The sequence below is a fragment of the Stegostoma tigrinum genome, chromosome 20, assembly GCF_030684315.1.
Source record: "Stegostoma tigrinum isolate sSteTig4 chromosome 20, sSteTig4.hap1, whole genome shotgun sequence".
Classification (NCBI taxonomy): Eukaryota; Metazoa; Chordata; class Chondrichthyes; order Orectolobiformes; family Stegostomatidae; genus Stegostoma; species Stegostoma tigrinum.
In genome coordinates, this window is record NC_081373.1 from 40,887,300 (window position 1) to 40,907,317 (window position 20,018).

Genomic DNA, 20,018 nt, shown 5'->3' on the forward strand with positions numbered 1-20,018 from the left:
CCGCCCAGGCAGTGCATTCAGACCCCCACCACCATGTGGGTGAAATAAAATTTCCTCAGATTCCCTCTAAATTACCTGCTTTTCACTTTAAAATGATACCCCTTGTTATTGGCCCTTTGACCAAGGGAAACGGCTGCTTTATATTCACCCTGCCTATGTCCCTCATAATCTTACAGAACTCAACCCTTTCTGCTCCCAAGAATAGAACCCAAGCTTTTCCAGCCTCTCTTCTCAGCTGAAGTGCTCCATCCCAGGCAATATCCTGGTGAACCTTCTTTGCACCCCTCCAGTGCAATCTTACCTATAATGCGAAGACAAGAATTGCGCAGTGTCCCATTATATCTTCTTCAGTACCTTTATTAACCTATCCATCACCTTTAGCGATCTCTGAACAATCACCCCATGATGCCGTCTTCCTCTAAACTAACCAAGTGTGCTGCAATTCATTGAGTACTTCCATGTTTTGCTGTTACTTCCAAAGTCTTTCACCTCAGATGTATCAGGGTTAAGTTCTATCTGCCATTGCTATGCTATTTGACCAATCTATCTATATCCACCTATAACCCAACATCTTCATCCTCACTGTCAACGTCGATTGTCCATAAACCTACTTATCATCCCCACCCCCAACATTCTCATTTGCACCATTTTAGAATATCAAACAAAAAGAGAGGGGGCACTTCTACCACTACCTCTGTCTCCTGTCACTAAGCTAACATTTGATCCAACTTGCAATGTACCATAGAGCCCATAACCTTTTGCCTTCTTTATCAGTTTCCAATTTGGGACCTTGTGAAAGGCCTTGCTGAAAACCATAAAAAGAACATCAACTGTCCTACCTTCATCCAAACACTTGGGCATCTCCTCAAAAAATTCCACAGATCTGTTAGACATGACCTCCCTCTGATAAAATCATGCTGATCAAATCTTGGCTCTTTGAATGGAGATTAATTTTCTCCAAATATAACTATATTGCAACCTGCTCGTCGGTTAAGACCAGGTAAACTTTTTCAGCTTTCTAATACTGAGCACTTAACTGATGCACAGTTCTCCATCCAAGGATGTAACCAAAACTAGTCATTCTGTATACCAGTTGATGTTCAGATTTGAAGTCTTTCATTAGTCAGAGCTTTCTACGCCAACAACCGTAGAAGAAAAATCTAACATATTACTAATTATTTAGTTATTTATGGAAGAACTCGTATTATATTAAGATACGGCAAAATTAAAGAACTCCACGAGAAATCTCAATGAATTTAGAATTTGTTCAAGATATACAGAATATGCGGAGAAATAAATGGGATGAACCACTCTACACTCAGTTCTCAACAGAGCAGGTAGTTATTAAGATCAAAAGATGTAGGAGCAGAAGTAGGCCATTCAGTCCAACATGTCTGCTCTATCATTCAACACGATCATAAGAGATCTAATAATCCTCAACTCCACTTTTCTGCCTTCTCCTCATAACCCTTGATTCTCTTCCTGATTATAAATCTGTCCGTCTCAGGCTTAAATATACTTAATGACCCAGCCTCAGTAGATCTCCTCAGTAAAGAATTCCACAGATTTACTCATTTCTAAGGGAAGGAATTCCTCCTCACCTCTGTCTGAAATGTGTGACCTCTTATTCAAAGATTATACCATCTAACAATCTCTCAGCTACTTTGTTAGGTCTCCAAAGATTCTTGTATGTTTCAATAAAATTGTCTCTCATTCTTCAATATTCCAACGAGAACAGACCCAATCTACTCGATCTCTCTTCTAAGACAATCTCTCCATTCTGGTAATAAGCCTACTGAATGTTCAATGGACAGCACAATGCCATAGTGTACTCAAGAAAATGTGGTACATTTGGATGGACTCTTTGGAGTTTGGTGAAACGTTAGTTGTGCCCTTATACAAATTAGTAAAAAGAATAATCCAAAATTTTGAAAACCATATAAACTTTGCTGCAATTCATAAGACCACTCATGATTTCATGACTATAAAATTTTAAGGTCCTATTATTTGTTACAAGTTGTGATTATTCCGATGTACAATTAGAAAAAAAAACTAACCCTGGAGTATCTAACAGTGCTGTTAATCTTCAAATCATTAGCAACAATTGACCGCTGTCTGTATTTAATTGTCAGTAGTATGTGGATTTACAGTTATTTGCACAGCAACGGGTAATGGAAGTGTTTTTGTCCATTTAATGTTTGAGAGTCCTGTTGAAATGAAGTAGCATTGTATAATTCTAGTTGCCAATATTTTAGTAGGACAAGAATATCTTGAATAACAAGAGCTAATCACTTGGTTTTGGGCATGTGACAGCCAGTTTTTCTGGCTTATTACTCAAGAGACAATGCTGCATTTCTATTGAGAAATAATGTTTGAAAATGTAGCATTGTAAGTGATTCTGCTATTTAGAATAGTCCAGTCTAGAAAAATGTGTGGGCCAAATGCTTTTCAATATTACTGATGATATCAACTATGCAAGAATGAATGAACAATGTTTACTAATTAACAATGTTGTTACGAACAAGATTCATTTCAATATTATGTTGACCTTAGCTCAATGGTAACACTGCAGAGTCTGAGACAAAAAGGTTTAAATTTTTAAACCCCCTTCCAGTGACTTCCCTGTTGGCACTCCGTTGCAGTACTGAAGGACTGCTGCATTGTGTCTTTTAAATAGCACTTTAAACCTCTCAGTTGGAGGGTAACTGTATCAGTGAACCATTAAAAAAAGCAAAACAATTCTCTGAGTGTCTTGGTCAATAATTATCTCTTAGCCAGCAGTACTGAAACAGTACTCAATTATTTCCTTATTTTTCACAGAAGCATATGTGTATATGGCTGCCATGTACTCTTATGTTATGACAGTGACTATATGTCAAAAGTATTTTATTGGTCGTGAAGCACTTTCCGGGGCAGCCACTGCTGTATTTAATGTGACCTTCCATTAGGTAGCTAGATGCTTATATCTAGAGCCATGTTACTGTTGGAAAATCAGAATCTTATGGTGTAATAACAACCCTGAGCCAATTTAGAAGGACAGTTGGAAAGTGTATTTATGTTGTATGCTGTGCTCAGTGGAACCAGATGTGACATGGAGGAGACCCCAAAATGCCCAAATAAAACTGTTTCTTGTTCCAAGTGGACTATAATCCACCTTCCAGGCCCTACAAGTTGGCTGATATCCTTAGCTTCCCACTTGCCATTTAACTCCTTGTGCCCCCATGCTTCCTGTACCCTGTCTTCCTCAATGTTTTTTTCTCTTTGCCAGTGTTTGACTGCTATTGTATAGTGCCAGCTGGTCCACTTAAACCTCTGTCTGGGTCACCTGATCTTTTGCTGGTAAAGAGTGGGTGAGCTGCTTTGGGACAGGAGTGTATCTCACCACTAGCAGGGTAATGAGCCCCAGCCCCAAATTCAATCAGATCTGCACTTGACTGGAGGAGGGGATGGTCCTCTCGGGCCATGTTTAAAATAGAATTCTATCACAAATTCCCTTAAAATACACATCAGAGATTTCTGAAGAATTGTGTGTATTGTCTGTTATTCTAATCAGTGTTTTTTTTCAATTACTTACCAGGCTTTTTAAACAGCTAATATCACTGGCATGCATCTTCGGTGTGAAACAAACAGCATAATATTCCTAACATACATGCATTAATTTACGAGTAATCCTTAGCTCTGGTTAACCCGCATGTACATGATATTGGAATTACTAACAATTTGATTTTTCACACTCTCAGATGTAGCCTTCCATCTTGACCTTACCTCCATCCATTTCTCTCTTAATACTTGCAGATTCACGAAACATGCGCCACCCACTGTTCCTCAGAGAGATTATTCAGGTAAAGTTATTTCTGAAGAACGGCTTATATATGACTGGATGACAGGAGACAAAAGACAGTGGAGAGATTTAACAGTATTTGGTTTGTCCATATTTATTCTAAGGATCTTTGAGAACAATGTTTGTGATCATAGTAAGAATATCTGCCTAGATTTGGATCGTAGCATATCTGCTTGAATGTTATTTTTTAAATTTGTTTGTGGTTTGTTGGCAATGTTGACTAGGAGAGCATTTATTGTCCATCTTGCTGCATAGAGACACAAGCTATTTTAATATTGAAAATAAAGTTGCTGGAAAAGCTCAGCAGGTCTGGCAGCATCCGTGAAGGGAAAAGGAGAGTTAATGTTTCAAGTCTGGTGACCCTTCCTCAGGAGAAGAGTCCCTTCTGAGGAAGGGTCACCGGGCCCAAAACGTTAACTTTGTTTTTTTCCTTCACAGATGCTGCTGAGCTTTTCCAGCAACTTTGATTTTGTTCCTGATTTACAGCATCCACAGTTCTTTCAGTTTTTATCTGCTACAGTATCTGATAAGTCACGAATGGTGCTGACCCTTGTGCAATCATCAGCAAACATCCACACCCCTGATTTTATGAGGGAGGTAATGTCATGGCTGAAGCAGTTGGAATGAATATGCTAAACACTACCCATTTATTGTTTGTTATTGGCTGTGTGTAAGTGAGTGTTGCTGTGGTAATGTCCCTATCTCCGAGCTGGAGACCAGGTTCAAGTCCCACCTCCTCCAGAGGTGTGTCATAACATCGCTGGACAGGTTGATTGCCCTGGAGCTGAGAGGACTGATCTCCAGTAACCACAACCATATTCCTAGGTGTGACTCTAACCAGTGGAGAGTTTTTCCTTGATTCCCATTGACTGCAGTTTTGCTAGGTCTCCTTCATGCACACTCGGCCAATTGCTGCCTTGATGTCAAAGGCAGTTACTCTCATCTCACCTCTGCACTTCAGCTCTTCCAGCTATTTTAAAACCAATGCTGTAATGAGGTCAGGAGCTGACATTGGAATCCAAAGTGAGTGTCAGTGACCAGTTTATTGCTCAGCAAGTGTCACGTGATCACACCGTCGCTAATCCCATTTACTGCTGATCGAGACTGGACTGACTGTAGTTATTTATCAGGTTCAGCTTTTGTCCTTGCTTTTTGTGCACAGGACACAACTGGGCACATTGCTGGGTAAATGCCAGTGTTGCAACAACTTCTCTGGGGTTGGAACTCTATCTGAAACACACATCTTCAGTACTAATGCCAGAATATTGTCAGCATCAATAGCCTTTGCAACGTACAGTGCATTCAGCCATTTCTTGATGTCACATGGAGGGAACTAAATAGCTGAAAATGTAGGTTTGTAATTCTTAGGACCACAGGAGGTGGTAGGGATGGGTTGTCCAATCGGCACTGCTGCCTGAAGATGGATATGAATTATTGAGCCCTGCCTTTTTCACTGATGTTCTGAGCGTCCCCCATCGTGAAGATGTGGATATTTGTAGAGTCTCCTCCTCCTGTTGTTTAATAGTCCATTTCCATTCAGCATTGGATATAGCAGGTTCCAATACATTGGTCGGGAGGTGGCTGCTTCTGCTGTTTGACATGCAAGCTGTCCTATGTTGTATCTTCAGAAGGTTGACATCTCACTTCCAGCTTTGTTGGTGCGGCTTTTGGCATGCTGTCCTGTACACTTCATTGAATCAGGGTCAGCACCTGACTTGATTGTAATGGTAGAGTGAGGGATATGCCAGGCCATGAGGTTACAAATTCTAATTGAATACAGTTTTGTTGCTAATGCCCACACCACCCCCTTGATGCCTAGTTTTGACTTTCTATATCTGTTCAATATCTACCTCATTTAACATGGTGGTAGAGCCACATCACAAAATGGAGGGTATCCTTAATGCGCAGATGAATTTTGACCCCGTAGAAACTGTGACACATTCGCTCCTCGTGATGTTGCCGTGGACAGACACACCCGGTGTCAGCAAACTGTGTTGATGATTTTAAGTAGGTTTTCCCTTCTGGTTGGGTACCTCTCCATTTGATGCTAGTCCAGTCTGGCTGTAATGTCTTTTGTTGACTCAACCAGCTCATTCAGTAGTGATAATGCCGAGCCATCCTTGGTGATGGATAGTATGTTCTGCATCCTTATTGCACTAAGTACTACTTCCAATTAACGTTTGACATGGAGGAGAACTTCTGACAGGGATGGTGTGTGGTTTCCTGGCCCATATTTAGCCTGACATCCTGTGATTTCATAGATTCAGTTTTGAGGACCGGCAGGGCAACTGTCACCATCTGTACATTACTTTGCTGTCACTTCTGGTAGTGTGGCAGGGTGTACCCAGGGATGGTACTGGAGGAGGCTGAAACATAGCTTTGAAACCTGTTGCACAGCCCTCCCAGTTAGAATTTTGCAGTGTAAAACAGGGCTGGATTTCTTGTTGTTTTCAATGCCTGTGTCAATCCTGGGCTTCAGTTTATTCCTTATGAGGGCTTTCAGAGGGCACTTAATAATGAGCCACATTGCTCTGGATTGGAGACCAGTCCAGGTAAGGTCAATAATTTCTTTCTATAAAAAAATTAGCGAACCAGATGCATTTTTATAACAATGGTTTGATGGTTGGATTTATTCATTGAAGTTTCAGCACATGCCATGATGAAGTTCAAAATCATGTCTCAAGAGCATTAACCTGTTCCTCTGGGTTACTAGTCCAATGACATTACCACAACACCACTGTCTCTCCTAACTCTAGCATGTAAAGTGCACGTGTAAGTTTCACCTCCTATTATTTGGCTGTGAAATCCCACAGAGTATCCCAAGCATATTTGGCATAATTATAACTTAGTTCATGATTTAATAACAGCTAACCCACCACACATTGCTACTTCGTTTATTTGCCATTTAGATGCTTGGAGGCAGAACCAACTGACCAGGAATTTCCCTTTGCCTTGGTGGATTATCAAAATAAATGAAAATTTGGCCTCCCTTTATGCTTCTTCCACAGAATCCAAATCTTAGATTGTTTTATATGACAGGTTATTCCAAAAGAAACCATGTGAACATTTTTGTGTATTTATCCATGAACATTCATTTAACTTTGACGCTAATCCATTCAGTCTTTCTTCCTATTTTTTTTTATTCAGAAGGTGCTGGAGCACAGGAGGGAGAACAATGGTCTGACAATGAATTTGTAAGTGTTTAGAACCATTTGAATTGTTGATGCTATGATGCTTAGACATCTTCCAAAGCTGTAAAAGTAGTGTATTTCAAGGAAGGTCATTTTGTCTCAAAAGTTCCTTTAATTAGATTTTTTTGTAATCCCAATCTTTTAAATTATGTTGTGGTACAGTTCTCCGAAATATCAATGTCCCCTAATGTCGTCCAGATTGAGCTGTGTGGTGCTTGCAGTTTCTCGACGTCTTGAAGAAAACCACGAGTGTCGGTTTGAAATATTCAAAGACAGGATACAGATGTTACTTTGTTAATCTTTCACAGATGTGACTGTTACTGATAGGCACAGTATTTATTGCCCATCCCTAATTGCCCTGTCTGTCAACATCAGGCTTGTTAAACAAGCTGGCCCATCCTCACGTTTCCAAATCTCAGAAGTACGAGTCGAAGGCTCTGAAGGAGACGACCCTCCAATCTAAGGCTGTTTCTGTCTTGCGTTTTCTGCTGATTGTTCCCCAGTGAAACAGCCTCTGATTGGAAGAGCCGCCAATTGGGCAAATCAAGAATATACTAATTCATCCTGAGCTTTGCAGCAGGATCAGCCAGATAGATGATTGACTGTCATGAAAGCTAAGAGGATAGTTAAGAAGTCTGTCTCATAGATATTCTGTTTTGGGTATTGTTGAAAGAAAGAGTCTCTGGAGGAAAATAGTAGTGGCAGTCAGATCTTGGGCACTGAGAACGAATCTTATGCTAAATGGGGTTTGTCAAGATTTAACAGAATAATTATTACAAGGAACTCTCTTTCAGCAGCACAAACAGGAGAGTCTGCAGCCATGAGCAGGAATCTAGAATAATATATTGCCTTCCTGGTGCTAAGGTTAAGGATATCTCAAGACAGTTGAACCATGTAATCAAATGGAAGATTGAGAAGCCTTAAGCTCTTGTATACATTGGTAGGAATGACATAGTTAGGAAAAGGGTTGAGGCTTTGCAGAATGAATGTAAGAGATTAGGAAGAAGGTTTACAAAAAACAGAACATTTGAAAAAGGCCATCTCTGGTTTACTTCCAGTGCCAAGTTCTAATGAGGGAAGGAATAAGAGGATAAAGGAGAAAAATCAATGGCTGAAGAGATGGTGCAATGTGCACAGATTTGGTTTCTTTGATCATCGGGATTCCTCTGGGACAGAAAAGACCTGTTAAAAAGGGATAACAAAGTGTGGAGCTGGATGAACACAGCAGGCCAAGCAGCATTTTAGGAGCACAAAAGCTGATGTTTTGGGCCTAGAAAAGGGATGGGTTTCTCCTGAACTGAGAAGGAACTAATATCCTGGCAGAGATATTTGCTAGTTCTGTTTCAGGAGCCTGTAAACTTTTAGAGTTTGGGGGATCCCTAAGTAAAAATGAAAGTAGAAAGTCAGATGAGGATGGTTCTGAATCAGAAAAGAGCAAGTTAATTTGAAAATACAGAAAGGAGCAAATCAAAGAATGGGGTTCCTCTGAAGAATTAAACTGCATTTATTTCAATGCACTGGCAAAACTAATACACTCAGGACATGTGTGGGAACATGGGACTTGGCTGAGGGAAGGAAAGGATTGGCAGCTCACTGTTCTGGGTTTTGAATGTTACAGGAAGGATAGAAAGAGAGGCAAGAGAGGAGAGGGTGTGGCACTTTTCATTAAGGAAAACATTTACTTTTGTGCTTAAGATATTTCTGAGTTACCAGTTAGTGAAACTACACAGGTAGAAATTAGAAATAAGAAAGGGATTAACACCCTGATGGGATTGTACAGTAGCCCCAATAGTTAGATGGAAATTGAGGAGCAAATATGTAGAGAGATCTCAAGTGTATGTAAGAAAGGATAGAGTCGGACTGGGGGATTATGATTTTCCAAATAGTGACTGGGCCCACCAGAGTATTAAAGGCACATTTTAAGGGTATGAAACAAGAAGTTTTCAAAAGTTGATTGGGGTACACTGTTCACAGGTAAAGGGACGACTGACAAGTGGGAGGCTTTCAATAATGTGTTAACAAGAGTGCAGAAGCATTATGTTCCTGTTAAGAGTGAAAGGCGAGGCTGGTAAGAACAAAATTCAATGAATGAATAAACATTGAACTTCCAGTCAAGAATAAAAAGAATCATGTGTTAGATATAGACAACCGGGATCAACCGAACCTCTTGAAGAGTACAAAGACCATTGGGGCATTCTTAAGACAGAAATCAGAGAGGCAAACAGGGATATGAGAGCCTTCACAGATAAGTTTAAAGATAATTCAGAAAGATTCTACAAATACATGAAGAGCAAGAGAGCAATAGAGAGAGAAGTCAATGAGGTTATCTTTGATTCGAACATCAGGAAATGGGAGAGATATTAAATGAATATTTTGTGTCACTTTTTACTGTCAAGAAAGAAATGGAGGGGAGAGAACTAAGGGAAATAAATACTTGTGTTTTGAAAACAGCTCACTTTAGAGAAGAGGAAGAGTTGGAGGCCTTAGAAAATATAAAGGTCGATTAAACCTCCAGGACCTGATCGAGTGTACCCCAGATGTTGCGGGTGTTAGGGAGGAAATTGTGGGGTTCCTAGCAGAAATATTTGTATCATCTATAAACATAGATGAAGTGCCAGAGAATTGGAGGGTGGCTAATGTTGTACCATTGTTTAAGAAAGTCTATAAGGAGAAGCCTGGAAACTGTAGACCTGTAGGCCTGACATTGGTGGTTGTTGGAGCTGATTCTGAAATTTGGGATTTACTTGCATTTGGAGAGGTAAGGGATGATTAGGTATAGTTAGCACAGTTTTGTGTGAAGGAAATAATGTCTCTCAAACTTGATTGAGTTTTTGAATGAAGTAACCAAAAAGTTTAAGGGCAGAGCAGTAGACGTGGTGTACTTTGACTTTAGTAAAACCTTTGAGAAGGTTCTGCATGGTAAGCTAATTAGTAAAGTAAGATCACATGGGATTCAGGGTGAGCTTGCCAATTGGATACAAAATTGGCTTAATGGTAGGAGACAGAGGGTGGTGGTGGAAGGTTCTTTCTTGGGCGGGAGGCCTGTGACCAGCAGTGTGCCATAGGGATCGGCACTTTTGTTTGTCACTTATGTAAAGGATTTGGATGAGAATATAGAAGACTTGTTAGTAAGTTTGTGGATGCCTCCAAAATTAGTGATATAGTAGATAGTGAAGAAGGTTATCTAAGATTATAAAGAGATCTTGATCAATTGGGACAATGGGTTGAGGAGTGGTAGATGAAGTTTAATTTGGACAAATGTAAGGTATTGTGTTTTGGTAAAACAAACAAGAACAGGACTTGTACAATTAATAATAGGGCTCTGGGTAGTGTTACAGAACAGAGAGACCTGGGGGTTCAGAGAAAACGTTCTTTGAAATTTGCATCACAGGTAGAGAGGGTGGTTAAGAAGGCACTGAGCATGTTTTGAGAAGATTTGTAGCTCAGGTTGAGGTTCTGGATGTGAGTTTGCTCGCTGAGCTGGAAGGTTAGTTTTTAGACGTTTCGTCAGTTTTTTTTAAATTTGGGAAAAAAAAGCTTATTCATAAGATGTACAAAAAAAACATATTTATACACCTACCCAGTCATGCAAGTCGCTCCAGGTTACCCAGGGGGTACATACACCAACTAAAGGAAAAAAAACAAACCAAGAAGAAAAAAAAACAAAGCAAAGAAAATACCCCGCACAGGCCCAGTTGGCCCCCTGACCAGTTGGGGAAGGCGCCAGCTGGGCCCAGTTACCAGATAGGGCCCTTTTTTTTCCATTCTGGACGAGGGGTTTCATGCGGTGGTCTTTCCCCACCGCGCCTTGGCGGCGGCTGCCCCAAGCTTTAGCACGTCCCTCAGCACATAGTCCTGGACCTTGCAGTGCGCCTGTCTGCAACACTCAGTCAGGGTCAGTTCTTTCAGCTGGCAGACCAGCAAGTTGCGGGCAGACCCAAAGAGCGTCTTTCACCGCATTGATGGTCCTCCAGGCGCAGTTGATGTTGGTCTCGGTGTGCGTCCCGGGAAACAGCCCGTAGAGCACGGAGTCCCGTGTCACGGAGCTGCTCGGGAAGAACCTCGACAAATACCACTGCATCCCCCTCCAGACCTCCTGCGCATAGGCACACTCCAGAAGGAGGTGATCGACAGTCTCGTTTCCCCCCCCCCCCCCGCAGCCACCTCGAGGGCAGCGTGCGGTGGCGCAGAGACTCCGGGCATGCATAAAAGATCTCACTGGCAGAGCCCCTCTCACCGCCAGCCAAGCAATGTCCTTGTGCTTGTTTGAAAGTTCTGGCGACGAGGCATTCTGCCAAATGACTTTGGCAGTCTGCGTGGGGAACCACACGACGGGATCCACCCTCTCCTTTTCCCGAAGGGTCCCGAGGATACTACGTGCTGACCACTGCCTGACGGCCTTGTGGTCAACGGCGTTTCCCTTCGTGGAGAAATTTTTGAAGGACAGGTGGTACGGGACGGTCCAACTACTCGGAGAGTTCCGCGGCAATGAGGCCAGGCCCATCCTTCGCAACACCGGGGACAGGTAGAACCTCAGTAAGTAGTGACACTTGGTGTTTGCGTACTGCGGATCTACACACAGCTTGATGCAGCCGCACACACAGGCAGCCGTCAGGGCGAGGGTGACGTTTGGTACGCCCTTCCCCCATTTTCCAGGTCTTTGTATATGCTGTCCCTGCGGACACGGTCCATCCTCGACCCCCAAATGAAGTGGAAGATGGCCTGGGTGACCACAGCGGCACAGATCCAGGGAATAGGCCAGGCCTGCGCCACATACAACAGTACCGAAAGCCCCTCGCACCTGACAACCAGGTTCTTGCCCGCGATGGAGGGGGACCGGAGCGTCCACCTGCCCAGCTTCTGCTTCAGTTTGGTGATACGCTTCTCCCAAGTCTTAGTGCACGCCCCAGCTCCACCAAACCAAACACCCAGCACCTTCAGGTAGTCTGTTCTGACGGTGAAGGGGATGAAGGAGTGGTCGTCCCAGTTCCCGAAGAACATGACCTCGCTTTTACTCCTATTGACTATTGACTCCAATAGTCTACTCACCGACCGACGATTGGTGCAGAAGACGGCAACATCATACATGCACAGGGAGGTCTTGAACTGAAGGCCTCCGCTGCCTCGGATAGTCACGCCCTTCAGGCTCACGTCCTTCCTGATGGATGCAGCGAAGGGCTCCACACAGCACATGAACAAGGCAGGAGAGAGCAGGCATCCCGGCCTGACTCCAAATCTGACGAGAAAACTGTCTGATTCCCACCCGTTGATCGAGAGTGCTCTAACAATGTTGGTGTAGAGCAGCCGGATCCAATTGCAGATACCCTCCCCGAACCCCAATTTGGAAAGGATGTCCCTCATGTAAGCATGAGAGACCCTGTCGAAGGCCTTCTCCTGGTCCAGGCTGACAAGGCAGGTGTCCACCCTCCTGTCCTGCACGTAGGCGATCGTATCCCTGATGAGCGCGAGGCTCTCAGTGATCTTCCTGCCCGGCACAGCACAGGTTTGGTCAGGGTGAATCACCGACTCCAGGACAGACCTGACCCGGTTGGCTATGACCTTGGCCAGGATTTTGTAGTCCACGTTCAATAATGAAATGGGACGCCAATTCTTAATTTCTTCCCCCTCCCCCTTCCTCTTGTAAATGAGGGTGATGATGCCCTTCCTCATGGACTTGCACATTTCCCCTGCCCGAAGCGCACTATCGTACACCTCCAGCAGGTCCTGGACGACCAGGTCCCACAGAGCGGAATACAGCTCGACCGGTAAGCCGTCGCTCCCGGGAGTCTTATTCCTCTCTGGGGCCCAGGCATATCGGCCGGTCCAGCCACTCCCTCGTGCCGTCGTCTAAGACCTCCGTGATAGACGACAGGAACGACTCGGAGGCCGTGCTGTCCGTGGGCTTCGTGTCGTACAGTCCGGCATAGAAGGATCTGCTGATCCTCAAAATGTCGGGCCGAGACGTCGTCACCGAGCCGTCGTCCTCCTTCAGCCGGCTAAGCACAGAGCTCTCTTTGTGCACCTTCTGAAAGAAGGAATGCGAGCATGTCTCGTCCTGCCCCACGGAGCGGACCCTGGACCGGAAGATTATCTTGGAGGCCTCCGCGGCGAAGAGCGAGGCTTGCTGGCCCCTCACCTCACGGAGGTCCTCCGTGACATCGACCCCCATCAACTGCAGAAGGAGCAGGTTCTGCACCCTTTTCTGGAGTCGCGACAGCTTTCCCCGCCTCTCTCTCGCCTTCCGAACACCCTTGAGGACAAAGAACCTCTTAATGTTCTCATTCACCGTCTCCCACCGGTCGCCCGGAGACTCAAAGAGGGGTTTCACGGTTCTCCAACCGGCGTACTCCCTCTTAAGATCCTCGACGTTCTCTGGGGTCAACAGAGTCGTGTTGAGCTTCCACGTCCCCTTGCCGGCTGGCTGGTCGTCCTGTACATGACAGTCGGCCAGCAGGAGGCAGTGGTCAGAGAAGAACACCGGCTCGACGCCGGTGGACCTGACCGAGAACGCCCGTGACACAAACAGGAAGTCTATCCTTGAGCGAATAGACCCGTCTGGCCGCGACCAGGTGTACCTCCGCTGCGCTCCGTCTGCAGGGGTGCTGAAGACGTCGAGCAGCTTGGCGTCCTTCACCGTGCCCATCAGGAATGTGGACGTGACGTCCAGTTGACTCCCCGCACCCGCTGTCCCCACGCCGGATCTTCCATCTGCATCAATGATGCAGTTGAAGTCTCCGCCTAGAATGACTGGCCTGGACGTAGCCAGCAGGGGTGGAAGCCGCTGCAGGACGGCCAATCGCTCACTCCGTACCGCTGGGGCGTACACGTTGATCAGCCTCAGGGGAGCGTTCCTGTAGGTGACGTCAGCCACTAGGAGGCGGCCCCCACCACCTCCTGAACTTGAGGAATGGTGAAGTCGCACCCCCATAGCAGAATAGCTAGGCCCGAGGACTGTCAGTCGTTACCCCCCGACCAGATCGAAGGCCCACAGGTCCAGGCGTCGGACCATTTCCCGTACCTTCTGAGGTGCAGTATCCCGCACTCCTGCAGAAACAGGAGGTCCGTCTTGACGTTGGTCAGGTAGGCCAACGGGGACACACATCTTGCAATGGACTTGACGCTGCACACGTTAATGCTCACAACTGGTACCCCCATTGTGGGCAGTGACCGCAGTACCCTCCCCAAGTCCAGGTCCAGCCCCTCCATCTGTCACTTGATGCCCATTGCCCGGACGAACTGCTGGACGCTCTCCGGGCTCAGGAAACCGTCCGTGCTGCCTTCCGGGTGGCATCCCCCCGTCGGGGGTACGGAGGCAGGAGAGTCCGGCTCTGGGTCAGGCTGTGGACGCGCTGTTTCCTCCTTCCTGCCTGGAAGTTCCGGGGGGGCCCTCCAGTGCACCAGCAGCACGTGACTGGGTGTCGGAGGGAGTCTCAGGATGCATCCCATCACCTGGAAGCGGGGTGCTGCTTTCCTTCTCCCTTGAGATCTTTAGCTTCTGCTTTGGGGCGGGCCCTCTCCGAATCCCCCTCGTCAGAGGAGCTCTTATAGCCACCCTGTAGCTGCCTCTTTCCGCCTGATGGTTGCAGTTCCTGGGCCCGTCGACGCACCTTCCTCCTCGCTTTCCGGACCGTCGTCCAATCCCCTGGGTCGCCTGTCGCCGCCTCCATTGGCTCCGGGTTGTCGGGGGTGGGGGGAAAGCAGAGCCTGGAGGGGCGCTTTGCTGTCCTCAGGTCCATCCTGTGGGGCTGGGACCTCCTGCACGACCTGGCCCTCCTGCACATTAGTGGGGTCCTTGCAGGGCCCTGGTGCCTTCCTCTCCTCCGGGGGGGGCTGGCCCCGCGTTGCCCCTGCCGGCGACCTGGGCGTAGGTGGTCCCCCGCTGCGGGCATGCCCTATAGAGGTGGCCCGCTTCCCCGCAAAGGTTGCAGCTTTTCTCTTGTGGGCAATCCTTTGCAAGGTGTCCCTCCTCCCTGCAGATGGTGGCTTTGCAGTCGGCTGCCACGTGACCTGACCTACCACAAGCGTGGGCAACCTAAAGTCTGCCTGCGTAGGTCAGGTAACCCTTGCTCCCACCGATCGCAGGTGGGTGTATGATGTTCCCATCCGTACCCATCCTCAGCGTCAACTTGACCTGCCTCTTACTGGTCCAGATGCCAAAGGGGTCCACGATGTCAGTTAGGTCCCCTTCCACCTTCACGTACCTTCCAAGGAAGGTCAGGACATCAACTGCTGGCACATGTGGGTTGTACATGTGTACAGTCACCATACGTCTCTTCTGCACCGGCATCACGAACAGCGGGACAGCGGTCAATACAGAGAGGGGGCCCTCACCTCCTTTCTCCTTGAAAACCTCCAGGAAGCGCTCGCAAAGCTTGGCACTCCTAAGGGTTACATCATAGAAACCTCCTCCGGGGAAATCCTGCAGGCAGTAAGTGTCCGCAGCAGCGAACCCACAACAGTCCAACAGGACCCTCTTCACGAAGAAGGTGCGGTCCACAGGTGCACCTTCATCCACCTTCTTCACGGAAACATGGATGGTGTTGCGGACCCCCTGACCCGGGGCACGAGCACTCACCGCAGCCATCGTTGCAGGTTGGCGGCTCCCCTGAACCAGCGTTAGGCCGAAGCCAGCATTAAGATCCACCAGTTGCAAGGGTGCACAGCCAACCTGACATCTTCCTTCTACCTCCAACACAGCGCTCTCCTCCTCTCGGTCCACAAAAGAGTGGGTCTTTATTTTGTTCCAGATGTAAGCTGGTTCACTGAGCTGGAAGGTTTGTTCCTAGATGTTTCATCACCAATCTAGGTAACATCAGCGAGCCTCCAACGAAGCGCTGGTGTTCTGTCCCACTTTCTATTTATCTAGTTCGGTTTCCTTGGGTTGGTGATGTCACTTCCTGTTTTTTTTCTCAGGGGGTGGTAGATTGATTTGGAGCCAATGTGTTTGCTGATGGAGTTCCTGTTGGAATGCCATGCCGAACTCCATCAACAAACACATTGATTTGGAGCCAATCTACCATCCCCTGAGAAAAAGAACAGGAAATGACATAACCAACCTAAGGAAACCGAACCAGACAAATAGAAAGCGGGACATAACACCAGCGCTTCGCCGGAGGCTCACTGATGATGTTACCTAGAATGGTGACAAAACGTCTAAAAACTAACCTTCCAGCTCAGCGAGCAAACTCACATCCAAGGCATTTAGCATGCTTGCCTTCATTGTTCTTGCCTTTGAATGTAAGAGTTAGAACGTCATATTGAGATTGTACAGGATGCCAGTGAGGCCTCTTCTGGAGAACTATGTGCAATTCCAGTCAACCCATTATAGCAAGGATATTATTAAACTGGAGAGGGTTCTGAAAAGATTTCCCAGGATGCTGCTGGAAATGGAAGGTTTGTGATATAAAAGTACACTGAAACTTTTTCTCACTGGAGTTTGAGGGGTAATCTTACTAGGTTTATAAAATCACAAGGGGTATAGATAAGGTGAGTGACAAGGATCTTTCTCTAGGGTGAGAGTGTTCAAAACTAGAGGGCGTATTTTTAAGCTGAAAGGGAAAAGATTTGACAAGAGCATGAGGAGTAATTTTTTATATACACACAGTGGTTTCTCTATGGAATAAACCACCAGAGAAAGTAGTGGATGCAGGCACAGTTACAACATTTAAAAGACATTTAGATAAATTCATGAAAGGAAAGGGTTGGAGCCATATAGGCAGTTGGGACTAGTTTGGGAACATGGTTGGTGTGGACCGGTTGGACCAAAGGATCTGTTTCCATGCTGTAAGACTATATGGAAGGTAAAGACTTCTGCCAGGAGGATACTGGAGAAAGACACTCCAAGTCAGAGAGTGAATCGTAAATGACATTCCTGTAAAAGAAGCATTCATTCAAATGGTAGAGAGGGACGCCCCAGTCCAAGGAGTTGTGAATGAGGGAGAGTAAGAGAGTGTGAAGAAGGGAAGAGAAGTGAATTAGAGAGAATATTAACGTGAGAGAGAGTGTGTGAGTGAGGGTAGAATGCAGAGTGAGTCAGATGGCATGTTGATTAAGACAATGTGTACGTGTGAAAGAGGGTGTTTGTGTGAGAAGCAGAGATTGAGTTTGATGCTGTGAGAGTGGGAGGCAGTGAGTATGGAGAAGAGTCAGTGAGAGGTTGAGAGAGACTGAGAGGATGGGGAGTGTGAGTGAGTGATTGAGAGGTTTGAGTAAGTTAGTGTGGGGCAATAATTGAATGAGTGGGTGTGAGAGTCAGTGAGAGGATGTGAGAATGAGTGGGTGTGGGGCGGGGAGACAGTAAGGCGGTGTGACTGAGTGAGAGGATGTATGAGGCAGGTAAGTGGTTGAGAGGGACACAGTATATGAGCAAGCAAAGAATGTGCGGGTGACAGGATGGAGCGAGTGAATGTGTGAACCATGAGCCAGTCACAACCTCACCCTTCATCTCCTCTTTTTCTCCCTCCAAAAAAAAACCCTGTCCACAAAGCAGGCTGAAAGGCAATTACCCTCTGACCTCCACTTTTGTATGAATTCTGCAGAGTTCCGATTTGACCAGAAGCAAATGCAAGGTTAGCCATAGAGTCATAGAGCTGTACAGCGTGGAAACAAACTCTTCGGTCCAACTTGTCCATGCCGGAGAGGTATCCTAAATAAATCTAGTCCCATGTGCCAGCATTTGACCCATATCCCTCTGAACCCTTCCTATTTATACACCCAGCCTTGTAACAGTCATAATTAGACCAGCCTCTACCACTGTGAGTCAAACCAAATTAATTAGGTGGCTCCATTTGCTGTCTCTTCCCAAGTGGTCAAGCTCTGTTTCTTAAAAGACAAAAAGCAAAAAAGAGTTTTTTTTAAATTATCTCTGTTATTTGGCATGTTTATGGTCAATTTTGTTAATTCATCTTTTATTTAACTTAGTGATTTATGGCTCCTTTTTTTTTCCTTGAAACTCATTTAACTATTCTGCCAAACATTAAGTTTTCTGAAATGTCCTCACAGGCTCCCCAAGGGCAAGAAAACTCAAAATGTGCAACACCCTGCTCTCTATAATAGAGGTTGTGGGTTTGAAAGGTGCTGTAATATATCTTGCAGATAGCACACACTGTTGATGTGGTACACTGGAGGTGGAGGGACTGCATTCTGAAGGTGGTAGATAGGATGGCATTCAAGCAGGCTACTTTGCCTTGGATGGTTCTACATAGAATCCCGACAGTGTGGAAACAGGCCCTTTGGCCCAACAAGTTCCACTGAACCGCGGAGAACCCCACCCAGAGCCATCCCCCTATAACCCATCTCATCTACACATCCCTGAACACTAGGGGCAATTTAGCATGGCCAATCCACCTAGCCTGAACGTCTTTGGACTATGGGAGGAAACTGGACCTCCAGGAGGAAACCCATTGCTAAACTCATCATATTCCTGTCTTGTGACTTGTAGATTCATTTATATAGCTGGCCTGGTTAAGTTTCTAACCATTGATAACTCCCAGTGTAATAATGAGATAATCAGAAATGGTACTGCCAATGAATATCAAGGAATGATGGTTAGATTCTTTGTAATTTATTGATGCTCATTGCTGACCAATTCTGAATGTTGTTCAGGTTCACGAAGCACAGGCTGTTTCATTATTTACAGAGTTAAGAATGGAACTGAAGGCTTTGCAATCATCAATGAACATCCTCACTTCTGACTTTATAATGGAGGGAAGGCCATTGATGAAGCAGCTGAAGATGGTTGGGCACAGGACACGGTCCTGAAGAACTCTGGGGCTGAGATGATTGGCTTATACAATTGCAGTCATTTTCCTTTGCTTTAGGTATGACTATAGCTAGTGGAGGGCCTTACTTTTGACTTTTTCTTAGTTGGTTATAAGGCTACCTTGACTATTAAGGCTATCACTTTCATCTCACCTCCAGGATTCAGGTCTTTTGCCCATGTTTGGGCCAAGGTTGTAATGAGGTGGGGAGCTAAATGATCCTGGCTGTACCTAAACTAAGCATCAGTGAACAGGTTATCACAGAGAGAACTATATTATTGTACTGTAGGCAACATGTTAGTCACCTTACTGATGGTCAAATGTCTGTAGGATAGCTCTCCCTGTCCTGGGACAAGTCTCCATATGTTACTGACGATGACGTTGCATTGGCAACCAGGCAGCATGTGCCTTTGCCAAGTCTGAGTCCAATTCTCAAGTTGATGCTGAGTGCGATGACTGGTTTGAATTTTACTATGCTTTGTCTTGGCTGAATGGATTGCTAGGCCACTTCAAAGAGCTTAGTTAATAGTCAACCACACGCTGTGGTTCTGTCACCACACACATAGGGTGACGGGGTAAGGAAAGCAGATTTCCTTCCCTAAAGGACATTAGTGAACCAGGTAGGTTTGTACACTAGTCAGGTAGTTCCAATCGCATTGTTATTGGTGCTGGATTTTTTTAATCCAGAATTATTTTATTGAATAAATTCAGATTCCTCAGCTGTCAGAGGATTTGAACTCTTGCTTCTAGATCATTGGTCCGGGTTTCTGGGTTACTAGTCCAGTAACATTATTTACAATGCTATCATTCCCTTGTGATTGCTATCAAGGCTTACAGAAACAAAGCCAAAAAATTACTGTGCCACTGTTTAGCAAACTTCTTTGTTCAATTTAATGGCTTTTATTGAACATCTTGTACATTCCAAAGGTAAACATTAACAAGGTAACATAATCTTGCATGCCCTTGAGCAGCTTTCTCAAACAGAGACAAATTCTTGTCATCTACATGTGCACTCAAAAATGATTTTAATATTCCCAAGTGTTAGGTTACAAATCAGATTGAGCGCCACACATGAAGAGAATGTGTTTGGCTGTCTTAGTTGGGAGTAGGATTCTGTGCAGTGAATATCCAAATTTATGGTGTTTGGTTCAGAAACTGTATTTCCTAAAAACCTACATAGTGACTATGAATAGATTTCATATGGAACATAGAAAAGTATAGCACAGT

The 20,018-nt window shown here is 45.4% G+C and overlaps 1 protein-coding gene across 8 annotated transcripts in view; it reads left to right on the forward strand.

Moving 5' to 3' along the window:
* The window catches only part of blnk (B cell linker), a 205,153-nt gene that overhangs the window by 135,678 nt on the left and 49,457 nt on the right, over positions 1-20,018 (forward strand). For all 8 annotated transcript variants that reach the window (XM_048551118.2, XM_048551119.2, XM_048551123.2 and 5 more), the window contains 2 exons: positions 3,796-3,842; positions 6,989-7,035. In XM_048551118.2, the coding sequence (XP_048407075.1) occupies positions 3,796-3,842; positions 6,989-7,035 (94 nt within the window). The remainder of the gene's footprint in view (positions 1-3,795; positions 3,843-6,988; positions 7,036-20,018) is intronic.